The 12,570-nt window shown below is 43.0% G+C and overlaps 2 protein-coding genes and 1 long non-coding RNA gene across 6 annotated transcripts in view; 1 reads left to right on the top strand and 2 right to left on the bottom strand.

Moving 5' to 3' along the window:
- Positions 1-1,179, bottom strand: part of LOC146186806 (transmembrane protein 245) — a 67,970-nt gene extending 66,791 nt beyond the window's left edge. For 2 of the 3 annotated variants that reach the window (XM_084607431.1, XM_084607430.1), the window contains exon 1: positions 276-1,179. In XM_084607431.1, the coding sequence (XP_084463557.1) occupies positions 276-791 (516 nt within the window). In that variant the 5' untranslated portion in view covers positions 792-1,179. The remainder of the gene's footprint in view (positions 1-275) is intronic. The other variant, XM_084607429.1, reaches the window with a different exon arrangement.
- Positions 1,180-1,425: 246 nt separating this feature from the next.
- On the top strand, positions 1,426-11,112 carry Smug (Single-strand-selective monofunctional uracil-DNA glycosylase). Of its 2 annotated transcripts, none has more exons than XM_084607427.1 (4): positions 1,426-1,794; positions 3,311-3,430; positions 4,283-4,450; positions 6,291-11,112. In XM_084607427.1, exons 1-4 carry the CDS (start codon positions 1,555-1,557, stop codon positions 6,639-6,641), a joined length of 879 nt encoding a protein of 292 aa, XP_084463553.1. In that variant the 5' UTR covers positions 1,426-1,554; the 3' UTR covers positions 6,642-11,112. The 2 variants fall into 2 exon arrangements, with proteins under 2 accessions (XP_084463553.1, XP_084463554.1); XM_084607428.1 differs by having other exon boundaries at positions 1,428-1,794; positions 6,315-11,112.
- On the bottom strand, positions 3,276-11,252 carry LOC146186804 (uncharacterized). Its single transcript, XR_014708169.1, has 3 exons — positions 11,105-11,252; positions 4,275-4,444; positions 3,276-3,414 (listed from the first exon to the last, which is right to left on the bottom strand). It is a non-coding gene; the product is annotated as an uncharacterized LOC146186804 (long non-coding RNA).
- Positions 11,253-12,570: the final 1,318 nt, after the last annotated feature.

Genomic DNA, 12,570 nt, shown 5'->3' with positions numbered 1-12,570 from the left:
GTAAAAACGTGAGTATTAAGCTCACTGGTGTAATATCAAAGTGCGACTTTTTCAACGTGCAAAGAGACGTGGAATGCGAAACCAAAAGAAAGTAAACAAACTAAACACAATTATGATCACATGCGCCCCGCACTTAGTAAACTGCACTAGGTAGTACATACGCGCCTATGTTCAACACCATGGTTTCACAAGAGGAGCGGAAACACAAATGATCGACACTGAACGTTTCCGGACCGGCAGGCAACACACCGACCGACATGTGGGCGGAGACATACCATCCATCCAGAGGAGAAGATCTCCAGCATCGCTGACACGATGTGGTAGCAGACGCATAGTGCACCGTACACTTTCCAAGCGACCGCGACGGGTAGGAAGTGATGCGCGAAGTAAAGGAGCGGCACGATGATGGAGGCTGCTAGGAACCACTTGAAGTACTGCAGCACCGTATTGCACGCGCGCTCAGCCACACTGTCGACCACCTGGAAAGGCAGACAAACGACACCGACGGCCAACGGCGTGCCAGCCTCACGCAAGGCGTCCAGCCAGCCGCCAAGGAGCACACACAGCGAGCGCTTGAAAGGATGCAGCACCGAACCGAACAGAAGCGCCCACAATAGCGGGCCCAGGAAAGGCTGCAGGATGAAGTAGACGGCCACTCCCGCGGCGCTCACGAAGGCGGCGAAGACAAGAGTTGCCGTGTTGTAGACTGCAAGCTTGAGCGCCTTCTCATGCCCCTGCGGGACAAGGCTGAGGAACTCGAACGGCGAGCGGGCAACGTCCTTCCCTGCCATCGTCGCTGGCTGCGTGCTGCGCGGTCAGCTGTTTCAGCGTGCACAAGCCGAGACGGGTGGGGCGTGTGTGACGCCGCCGATCATCGCGTACGGCTGCACAGCACCCGCCCAGCCGCGCGTTTTTACCTGCGGCGGTGGGGGACTTTGATTACCGATGACGCTGCGAACGGCACATATCACATGCACAAGCACACCATCCACGCGGTAACGGTGGTTACGGGTCCCAGAGTGCGTACCGAAGTGCGAGGGAGTGCGGCGGACAGTTTTGGAAACAGCAGCAAAGCCAGCGTTTTTCGCAGTTTAGTGGTCCGCCAAGGTCCGCTTTGTTGGTTTCGTGTTTTGTTTGCGGGTCAAGCATGGATTGCTGAACCCATAAAATTTTGTATGGACAGTCTTGATTTGGCACGGTCATTAGCGCTAAAAATGTGCCGTGGCAAGAATTGTAACTAATGTCTATGCAAAAAAAGCTACTGTAATATCATTAAAGACTGATCTCTGTAATAAAAAATAAGCTTTCACAAATTTCGTTGCTAAAATTGTTTATTAATTTGATATTCAAATAACATTCGTACGTTTCTTTTCAGAAAGGCTGTTCTTCAAACTTGGCTTGGCTAATGACGGCTGCAATTGGCCATAGATGGTTGGTTTTGGTTTTTGTTCCCGACAAGTTGAAGCATCGACTGCGTCTTGCATGTGTGCTAAAACAAAGTCCGTGGTGTTAGGCAATCCCCTGATTAACTGTGCGCACTGAGTAAGGGCGCAAATGCAGAACTGCAATGATGCCACTGAAGGGGACATCGCTGAAGCTTTCCTTGCCATCGAGCAAAAGCAGAGCGAGCTACTCTCCTGCATCCCATTCGGCTCCAAAGTTTCCCACATCTATAATCCTCTGGAGTACGCTCGTGAGACGCACGAATGCTTTGTGCGCAAGTACTGCAGGACTAAAAAGACGGTGCTGTTCCTTGGCATGAACCCCGGCCCCTTTGGGATGGCTCAGAATGGGGTGCAGTGCTGTTTGTTTTTGTCGTCTCGCGGTACTTGTTCTGCCCAAGCGATATAAGCAGCGGTGGGGAGAAATAATAGTCTGCTGTAAGAGGCCAGCCCGGTTTTTCTTACCTCATTATATGTATCTGAGACTAGAGTGCACAATGAAACCTGAATGTACTTCTATTCGCACAAAAGTTTTTTGGTGCATTCGCGAATAGGGCAGTCCGTGAATTCATGTTGAACAAACTTAGCCCTGCCAGCCTGCCTTATGAGTACGGCATGCAAGGTTATGTTTGCTAGTTGTGCTTTGGTGCAATGCAAGCCATTCAACGAATCATAAAAAACATGCACTGAAATATGTCCAAATTTATATGGTGAAGTTTTAATACAGCACATCTGTTTGGGTAAATTTGCTTGTCTATTTTTAAACACGCAGAAATTACATTCAAAATTTGCCTACAAATGCAACAGCAATGCATATTCTTAACGACATTTCCTTCAGTGCTGTGTAAAAATTTACATGTTGGCAAAAAGGAAATATAGCAAGCCATTCACCCTGTTGCATCGATTTTAATTTTACACCAACAGTGAGACATTGGAGAATATATGTTATTGCAAAAAAAAAAAAAAAAAAAAGAAAGAAAGAAAGGAAATGAATCATTACACAGCTAAGAATCCAGTATGCAAGGCTTAATTTAGGTGCTTTTATATTGTACTTAGTGTCTTATTGATGGAACTGGTTAATAAGTGGCACGACATCATCAGCACATTAGCCTTATGTGATCTTCTGTAGCAGGTCAAAGTAACGTATGCAGGGACAGACTTTATTTGGCTTCAATGGCAGGTGCAAATGCTTCTTTTCTACAAGACCACAGAAATTATAAAACCCATGTTTATATCTTCGCAGGTATAAATACATATGGTGAAAAGAGCTGTAGACAAAGTTTAGTGCCTTCACTATTTTTACAGAGATCCTGGCCCTTGAATGGCAGTGGCAGCTTGAAAGTGTGTGCATGTATGTGATAGAAGTGATATATATAATCATACACCGTATAAGCTTCTCAAAACATGAACCATTTATAAAGAAGCTTCAAGCTTGCATATACTAGTAAGCTATAAATGATAATTAGGCAAGAATATTTGAAGAAGCTTTGGCTTATATTCTGTGCAATGCAACACATTGTTTTAACCGCAATTTCTTGTAACAACATATGCATAATGTTTAAGCATAGAATCAGCAAAAAGAACTTCATAATGGCAGCAACCTATGCTTTGTGTTGCTTTTGTCATGAGCTTGTTAGGATCGATCTATATAAAACAGTTGACTCTCAGCTATTTGAACTCAGAAGAAACAAAAATGTTGATGTAAATTAAGGAGAGCGTGCTTAATATTGTGTTGGCAGGAACAAGCATGATTGCTACAAATCGAAAGTTTGGGTAAAGTGAGCTAGTTTATACTGTGATGAGAGCAGCCTTTTTTGTACTGCATTTCCATAGCTCTACATTCCCAAGGTTTCTTTCTCCGCCTGCAGGTGCCCTTTGGAGATACAGTCCATGTAGCTGGCTGGCTTGGGATCAATGGGCGCGTAGAGAAGCCACGTGACGAGCACCCCCGAAGACCAGTGTTGGGCCTTGGCTGCACCAGGAGAGAGGCAAGTGGTTTGCCACTTAATGTTGTGTGTAATGTTCAACACCTGCAGTATGCATCTGTACTTTGAGTCTCTAACACAATCCAGAAGGAAGATTATGCAGCTGGGTCTAAGCTTTGCACTAAAAAAAAACGTCCTTCACACCGTGCATACTTTGTGGGGTTGGCCTGTCACATTATGTATGGTGTCAACATAACCTAGATTACTCACTATACGTTATTGCAGGCTGTTTGAATGGTAATTATCCCAAACTTAAGATGAACGACAGGCACAAGCACAATAAATCAGTGCAAGTCAGCCCGAAGAGCATTGTCAAATCTGGCAGTTGGTGGCAGTCTTTTACATGCATCGAAAACCTTGATGAACCCTTAACCTTCTGTGAGCAATTTGCTGTGGCATTAACTAAAAATTGCATACATGGCAAAGTGCCTAGATACTTGGCAACAAACAGTGAAAGGTCGAAACAAAGAATTAGATAATGGGCAGTGTAAAAATCTGTTCCAATATGCTCAACACTCTTTCAAACTCTTTGCTTTTGAAGACTTCACTTAGGCCAAAAAAATAAAAGTTCTCTGTCTCTCAGCCAAAGCACTCAAGCCAAAACGAGCTAAATGCTAATGGTCCAATTAGTGTGTTATAACGGTGCATAAGGCTACTCTGCAACCTAATTAGTGTGAGACTGTTCAGCTGAGTGTGGACATTGCTCCTCAAGTGGACTGAGATGCTGCCAACTTTCTCGAGTGCTGTTCAGACAATGCACGTGTATTTGAGGAAGATTAAAATTCAACAATCAACTTCAGAGGCTAGTTCAGCCAGTGCAACCTCGTAATCAAAGGGCTGTGCCTACTTGTGCAGGTGAGTGGTCAGCGCTTCTGGAGCCTGCTGCGCGAGCTTACTGCCAGCGGGGAGTTGCTTCGAGGTCCCTGGTTTGTGCACAACTACTGCCCCCTTGCATTCTTGCTGCCGTCCGGTGCCAACCTGACACCCAACCGGCTGCCGCTCGAGGCCCGCCAACAGCTGCAGGTACGTTTGACAGATTTCACAATTATGTTGTGAAAGTGGCACAAAACAGTCACATAAAGAAAAGAATGACAACAACAGAAGTGATGGCAACCGTCGAACAATACTGTGTTAGCAGCATCTAGTACATGAATAAGTAAAGAAACAGCTTGTTCCTCATCTATGTGCACAATGTGTATGCAAGTAAATTCTGGTTGATTAATTATTTGTACTTTTCTCGTGATCACTCTTTCTTGTGTCCATGACTTGTACAGCAGATGCTAAAGCAAGTAATTTAAAAACTGCCTGGGAGGAACCATGGAGACCAGCTTTTGGTTCTAAAGTACATTATCAGCCCTAGCTGCTTGCAAACCACATAAATAAATTAACAAAAATGCTTTCTGCATCAAAAGTACACACAGCCTGAAAGTAAAAAGTCTTCTAGTCCACCACTCGGTTTGCACTTGCAGACGCCAGAACTATGCTACACTTATTAGTTATTTATAGCATGTCAAAGGTTTAAAATTGTTTTTTTATTTCACCCCTTCTGCATTTCATGGATCTTTATAGCTGAATATTTGAGCTCATCAAAGCACACAGGAAAGATAAGCTTTTCAAATGGCTTCACCATTTATAATAATTTTCTCCACCTCTAAGTGTATGATACAATATCGATAATTCCTCCCATCTGTGATTCCCCTTGTAGATCCCCATTTGTGTTTAGTCTCTATAGTTTAGTAACTTGGTCTAAAATCCTTCAATTTGTGCCTCTATTATCTTGCATATATACTATTCTTTAGCATATAGTCGTAAGGTATCCAGTTACATGAAAGATCACCTGGCATAGCTATATCTGTAGGCACCAACAAAGCTGTACGAGCATGTCTGCTTGGTCTAAGATATTAATAGATTGTCTTACTTATCGCAAATCGATCCTGGAAGGTTCGATTTCCATCTCGCCCACCCATCTGAAATTAGAAGCCAGAGTTGACAGCTCCTGCCATGTCATATGGTCTCGTGACATCACACAGCCAGTCAGTATGCAGCCATGTCATCGGCCAACTACCACTTGCTAGAGCCATGCCTGTGATCTTTTTACAATGCCACACTTTCTGCAGCACGGGGCCTCTAACGAAATCTCGTTAATAGAGCGTCCCTGCCTGAATGGTCTACACAGACCCATAGAAAGCCAGTTAGTTTTTCTAAATGATGAAACTCCCATTCTTTAATCCTTGTGGGCATTATCATAATTTGGGAAAATTGTCATGATGGTTGTGAAACTGCAACATGCTTTAGACAAGCGAAGGAAATAAGCTGTTAAGGGAGCATGCAGTTTTCTTTCTTCTAGCAGTGGATAAAGCAAGCGACATATACTGACGTTATCAATTGAGTCCACTCGAGTATGCTGAACCACATGTGACTAAAATGACTATTGTAAAGAATAATACTCTCTGCATAATAATGCAACAAATTCTCGCTTATGATATGAACGGTAAGACCTATCACCCAATTTTTGTTCCATGGCGCATAGTTGGCTTATATAGTTTTTTGTAACGACCTGTTACCTGTGCTCACTTTTTATGTTTTTGGTTCTGTATTGCTACACTTTTATTATGCTTTTGCTCTAACTTTTCTGCACATCAACCTTTGTACTTTCCCCCCTTACACAATGTCTCTCTTGAGGCCTGCAAGGTATTTGTAAATAAATGAATAAAAATAATTAGCTTGAAGCAAGGTAATTTATTGGTATAGCACATATCCTTAAGGCACTGTGAGTTAGCTATTGAAAACGTCAGTGCAGTTAGTGCACAGTAGTTCAGTGGTGAACCATCTATAGGTGCTGATTTTGACCTAGTTCATGCAGACTGCCATGCTGTGCCTATCACAGGCTGTCTGTGACGCTGCCCTGCTGTCTGTGCTGGCTCTGCTGAGACCAGAGGTGGTAGTTGGCATCGGACACTATGCGAGGGACCGGGCACTGGCAGCCGTGGCCACCAGCCACGACCCCTTGCTAACGCCCCGTGTGCTCTGCCTGACTCACCCAAGCCCTGCCAGCCCAAAGGCAAACCGTGGCTGGCACAGCTTGGCACTCTCCGAGCTGCTTTCCTTTGGCCTGATCTCAGCAGATGTCGCCAGCAAGGCCGATGCAGAACTCTGCTCTACATCTGGGGTGGAGTCACGTGGAAATGCTGCTAGCGCGGTCAACACATGTTGAAAGGGCAGCATGGTTTGAAGCCTTTTGGTGTTAACTGGTACCACTTGGCTACCGAGGCATTTGTCAACATTGCTTCGGCAGGGCGTGCAGAAAAGCTGTCATATCTATCACTGTTCATCGAGAGGCTGGAGTTGCATGCCCAGTTTTGTGATGAGAGGTTTCTTGTCCAAAGTGTGTACAGTTTCAGCTTTTCAAACAATTTTTTCTACCATCACATTGGAATTGTGCATTGTCTTTTGCAACGGAAATATTGCATTGTAGTTTGTGTGTTTTAAAGTTCAGGGGAATCCCCCAAGGTGTGGTGTAAGTCGTAATAAGGGAGTAATTACTGAGCAATGTCCACCCAAGTGCAACTGTATGGTTACAAAGGAAAGCTGTAGAGCTTTCACTTACAGAGCGATCTTTCTTAAAATAGATGTGGTAACTAAACATGATGAACACGGCCGCGTTTATACCGTCAAAACTCGATTTAACGAAAATTTTGATTGATAGAAGATATCGTAATTCCCCCTCAGGCGCCCATAGGATTCAATGCTTTTACTAACTCAAAATAACGAAATCAATTCATGATCTGTCCCGATTTAACAAACCTTTTTTCAAAAAATAAAGATGGAAAGAGGCTATTTTTGGTTTATTTTGTAGAGAGTACCCCAAAATTTATGGATTGCGAGCCCATGGTAACAGCGCAGGGCACCTTCGTCACTTTTTTCAAACTGCACGGCGCAAAACGAAAATTGTAGTGGTCAAATGAATTCACCAGATTGTGCCAACAGTAAAAACAAGTCTCATGTCGCATTCCAAGGGGCGGTGTTGCGATTCGGTGCTTTTTTTTGTGGCATACCTCGTGTGGTTCGTTTGGCATTGTGCTTCTGCGGATATTTTCCCGTGCCTTTGAGCGCAAGCTTCTCACAAGCTCAGCTTGTTAGGTGATAGTGCTACTTAGCTCTTCAGATCTATGAGAAATCGGTGCGGTCACTGCTCACAAAAGCGCACGCAGGTAAAGATAACCGACTTCTTTGGTCGAAAATAAATTTGTAGTCCTCTCGGGCGCTCCTTGATGAGTAACAATTTTTGGTTTTTGTGTGCTACTGGCGCCAGTCATTTTTGCTGGCCGCATTTCATTTTAAGAGCATTAAGGATTCACAAGTAGGATGCCGCGGTAGCTTTTTGAATACCACCGCACCTTATAATTGAATGCATCAAATTATAGGACCGAGAAATTCCTTACTCAATTTAACTAAATAATTCACGGCTCCCCTCAACTTTGTTAAATCGAGTTTCAACTGTAATAGCTTACACCTTTCAATTCCAGCAATTTGCAAGTCAGAGGCTTCCAAGCTTTTTAGTCTAAGACACCTTACTGGCTTTCGAAATAATAAAAAAAAAAAAAAAAAACTATGTCACTACCCTCGAGGTATGGGTGTACAGCCCACCGGCATGCACACCCAATAAAATGGCCCTAAATGTCATGCGCAGCACATGCATTAGTGGAAAGTGTAAATTTTCATCCTGAAGGAAACAAAATAGGTGAACAGCTCAGCAGGTGTTGAAGGCCTGTCTCAAATCAATTGCTGCGTCCAGACAATTGCTGTGCATGTAATTTGTGGAGTCCGGGGCTGGAATGCCTGCTCACAAGTGTGCCATACGTTGCAGCAAAAGTGAGCCCATGGCTGTTTAACACAAGTTTAAAAACAGAAGAATTTTGCATCCAAATATCGCTTCATGTTACAAACTGCCTTCCAGTGTTCACACAGGCCTTCGACATCCCCTAATGTCCTTGATTTTCGATGAACTGTTTCAGGGCCCTTTACACTCCTTCAATTTTGGTGCACCGCTTAACTTCCTTAGGAGTTTGGACCAGGCTGGTTTTTCTCTAAAAAATTGAGGCTATATGGCAACTAAGAGCACCCCTCGGTGTTGAATCAAAGGAAGGTAGGAAGCAGATGGGTAAAACTCGATGACAGTGCAGCACCTGTTGTTTTAGTCACGAGTAGCCCACTTCAAGATGTGTTTCCTGATCCGTTTCCCCCATTTCCTTTCTCTATATGTGTTTTCTTGTTCCACTAGGCCATGGGTAGGAAACCTGCTAGTATCGCGGTTTCAACTAATTCACTGCACCTGGTGACTAAAGGAAACTTCCTGCATACGCCGCAATAAAATGCGGCAATGGCTGATTTCTCTAAGATGCCGGCATCAGTAAGTGCTCCTTTTTCGTCGGTGGTGGCTCTAACAATGCACGACGAAAAAGTTTTTACAATGCTTCAATAGACTTTCGTCTGGCTGCTATGAAAGAAATTGATATTAGCGTCTTAAATGGGGGACAGTGGCCTCTACAGAAGTTTCATACACCTGGCTAGGTTGCCCTCCTGTTATACAAGCGAACTAATAAATCGGTCTCGAAATGAAAACCCTTGATATCACATCCTTTCCTTGGGATCTTTGGAAAGCATTTTCCCATTCTCTATCATCTTCTATATACTGTTCCCTCTGAGGGGCCCTCATGTTTTGTACACCAGTAATGCTGATCCTCACAGCCAGTGTCGAGGCAAAATGTTTTTTCTTTGCGGCAAATGCAAGTTTCAGCCTGTCTGGCTTAAGCATGTTGGTTGACTGTGGCAGTTGGGTGAGAGTGGAATTGATCTACACAGTGCATGCTGTCTTGGAGGACTATGTATGTCGTGAGTCGGCGCTGAAAAGTCCCTTATAATGCTCAAATCATATCTGTAGGTCAGTGCCACCAGGAAGGAGCTATGCTATTGCAAATTTCATGCGTACTGGCAAAAAACCACCCAGAGTGCCCGCACCTAATTGGAAGAATGCAGAAAGAAGTCACTGGAGCTCGCGAACTTGCATGATAAAAAGAAATGCGCAAAATGCTCAAATTTCTGTCGGAGACAGTTGTTGGTAGCTTCAAGGACGCTGAAATTAATGAGATCACTCTCTTGCTCAAGGCTAACAGTTTCCACGGAAAGGGCATAGAAGGAAGCAGAGATAGTGACCAAGATGGAAAGTAAAAACAGTGCCAAGCAAAAGTCAAAGGATTCCTGATCTGTCTGAATGAAAAAAATATATATATAAATTACTTCTTGCCCTCTTTAATGAATGCCCCTTTGTATTCTTTAAATTTTGGAAATATTCTTAAATTTCAGGTCAAATTGTGTGAACCCTGCTACTTCTTCAGGGAACAGCTTGGTCTGAGCATATAGTACGGAGAAGCAGGCCTTTAAAGCTAATGGAGGTGAAGCGGGAGAAAGGGTCTGAGGACCCCCCCAATATTTAAGGATCTGAAATCCTCACGTGCTAGAATGTATAGAGGCTGCATTAATACAAAGCAGGCTACCGTATTTTATTTCTGTCAATGGTGGTTGGAACATTTCATCATTTTGAGAATATTTCAGTGCATTTTGACAAATATCGTTAATACATATTCTAAAATCCAAGACAGAGAAATAAAATCGAACGCGCTACAGATAAGCTGGAACTGGTGAGTTCTGCATACACGCTGCTACTCTCACCGATTTCATCGGTTCACATCATGTTAGGGCACCGACTGAGTGAATTGTCAGCATGCTCATGCTATATTAAACAATTTAGAGGCCGTACTTGTTGGCCGTCAAACAGACCAACCTTTGTGTTCTTACAGTATTTTTTGTTCATTTTCTTTCTATTCACTTTTGAAGCAAGAATTAGTGTCTAAATTTTCACCACTCTGTCTACTTTATGTTTAGAATGTAATTAAAATTCACGTTTTTAAAGGACTATAGACATCTAATTTTGGGGTTTGTGTTTTATCATTTGTAATAATGCCTAAGACATTACAGTTCATGGATCACCACGTCACAATCGCCTACGACTGCCGAATAATTTATAATCGAATTTCGTTTCTCACCTGTTTCGGCTTCAACAGCCGAGCGATGCCTGTGACGTCGCAGTCAAGTCTAGGTAGCGCGAGGGATGAAAATACAGCGATATACTCATTGCTGTGTCATTTGAATTCACTACAATGATAAAGCCAGCCTGCCTCAAGAACAGAAATCGCAACAAGTGAAGAATGAGCGATTATATCGCTGTTTTTTCATGCTGCGCATCAAGACATGATTGTGGCGTGACAGCCATCTCTCGGCTGTCGAGAAAATAAAATTCTATTATAAATTGTTTAGCGGTCGGAGGCGAAAACGGCGTGCGGGTCGATACACAGGAATGACTTACGAGTAATTAACAAGACAAAAAATGCTAGCAAAATTTGGTGCTTATAGTCCTTTAAAGCCTATTAAAAACCTATTTTTATTGCAGACATCTTATTCATGCTTATTCAAATTTAAAAAATCTCCATCGCACCAGCCCGTCACGACTGTTCGTAAACTCTACTATTATCGTCAGCATCAAAAGTACTACAAGATGGTGTGGTTCCATAACAATGCATACAGAAATGCTGATTATTTTTTTCACTGTATATCACATACCATATCAAGCACGCCTCTCAGTGTAGAGGTACCACTTTCTTTCAGTGTGTGTCATAGACTGAACAGATGATGTGCAAAGCAGGCTGGCAGGCACTTTCTCTCTATTTCTTCATTTCCTCTTGCTTCTCTTTACTGGATCCAGGCTTTAAGCACTGTGAAGAGGAATGTTTGGTTTGGTTTATGAGGTTTAACGTCCCTAAAGCGACTGAGGCTATGAGAGGCACTGTAGTAAAAGGCTATGGAGTAATTTTAACCACTTGGGATTCTTTAACGAGGGCTGACATCACACAGCACACGAGCGCCTTGCTTTTCACCTCCACTGAAAAGCGGCTGCCACTGCCGAGATTCAATCCGGCATCCTTGGGCAGAGAAAGAATGTGTACAGCTATCACACTGCTCCCGCGATAGTTTCTAAGATCCTCCTCCTCCCTCCTGGAGTGCTTGACTTTTATTCTTGATGAACCACAAATGTTCCCCTTTTCACAGGGACCTAACTGTATGTGGCCTTAAGCATCTCCTACACTTACATCCTTCGAGTTGCGTTTTTTTTTTCTTTTTTTTTTTTTTAGCCGCCACATTTTAAAAGAGATACATGTCAGCATAATATAAGAGCAAGAGTGACATAGTTGTGTAAACAGCATCATGGCTAAAAGAAGGATTGGGTGGAGGACACAAATCCATCACTTTGCATATCTGAGAGGAAACCACAAGAGCACATGGAATTTGCGGTACAGAAAAGGTCATTCAGAAAGTAACCATTGAGAGTGGCAGACTAGTGAAATTGGCAATGCTCGAAGAGAGCAAGAGAGGAGGGGAAAACTTAATTTCTGTCATTTAAATAAATCTTCCTGAAGTCATTGAGTGTCTGCAGAAGAAATCATTCATAGCATTGTCACGTGAGGTAATGACAGTCAACAACTGATGTCCACCTCACGCGACAAAGCGCGATGAAAATTTGTTTTATCAGTTTCTCATGAGGCTCAGTTAACCTAGATGTTTACATGCAGGCTTGAGTTTTATGATCACACTAATTGTGTACTATTTGGAGAACCCAGAGGCACTGCCACACAGGGATAATTGGTTTCCAGCTTACTTGCAATCTCTTTATGATATCTGAAGCAGCAACACTTGTAAAAAAAAGTCTTGCCAAGTTATTTCTCATAGATGCACTAAACATTTAAGGGAGTAAAAGTATGCAAGACAATATTGTACATCAGGCATGACATGTGATTCACCTAAACCACCTGAATAACTTGTAACTTAAAAAATTTGTCCTTGCATAGTTTCAGCCACATGAGTCGTGAGGAAAACTGCCATATACTATTCACTGCATATAATATTTTTTTTTTTTCTTTACCATTGCAGCTCTTGTTGTGTAAGGGTTGCTGCAAATTAAAAGGAAAGATGGAGCCACCATACTGTAGCTTTTCTGTACTTCACAAAAATACAAAAACAGCCGCTGTTTA

Source organism: Amblyomma maculatum, chromosome 6 (assembly GCF_055883805.1).
Source record: "Amblyomma maculatum isolate TAMU_Amacu chromosome 6, ASM5588380v1, whole genome shotgun sequence".
Classification (NCBI taxonomy): domain Eukaryota; kingdom Metazoa; phylum Arthropoda; class Arachnida; order Ixodida; family Ixodidae; genus Amblyomma; species Amblyomma maculatum.
This window is presented reverse-complemented; position numbering and strand designations above follow the sequence as displayed.

Bases quoted from the DNA above. Each gene is read 5' to 3' on its own strand.
- Smug (XM_084607427.1), top strand. From the start codon at position 1,555: ATGCAGAACTGCAATGATGCCACTGAAGGGGACATCGCTGAAGCTTTC. The intron at 1,795-3,310 runs GTGCAGTGCTGT...CTCCGCCTGCAG, and splicing joins TTGGGATGGCTCAGAATGGG to GTGCCCTTTGGAGATACAGT. The intron at 4,451-6,290 runs GTACGTTTGACA...TAGTTCATGCAG, and splicing joins AGGCCCGCCAACAGCTGCAG to ACTGCCATGCTGTGCCTATC.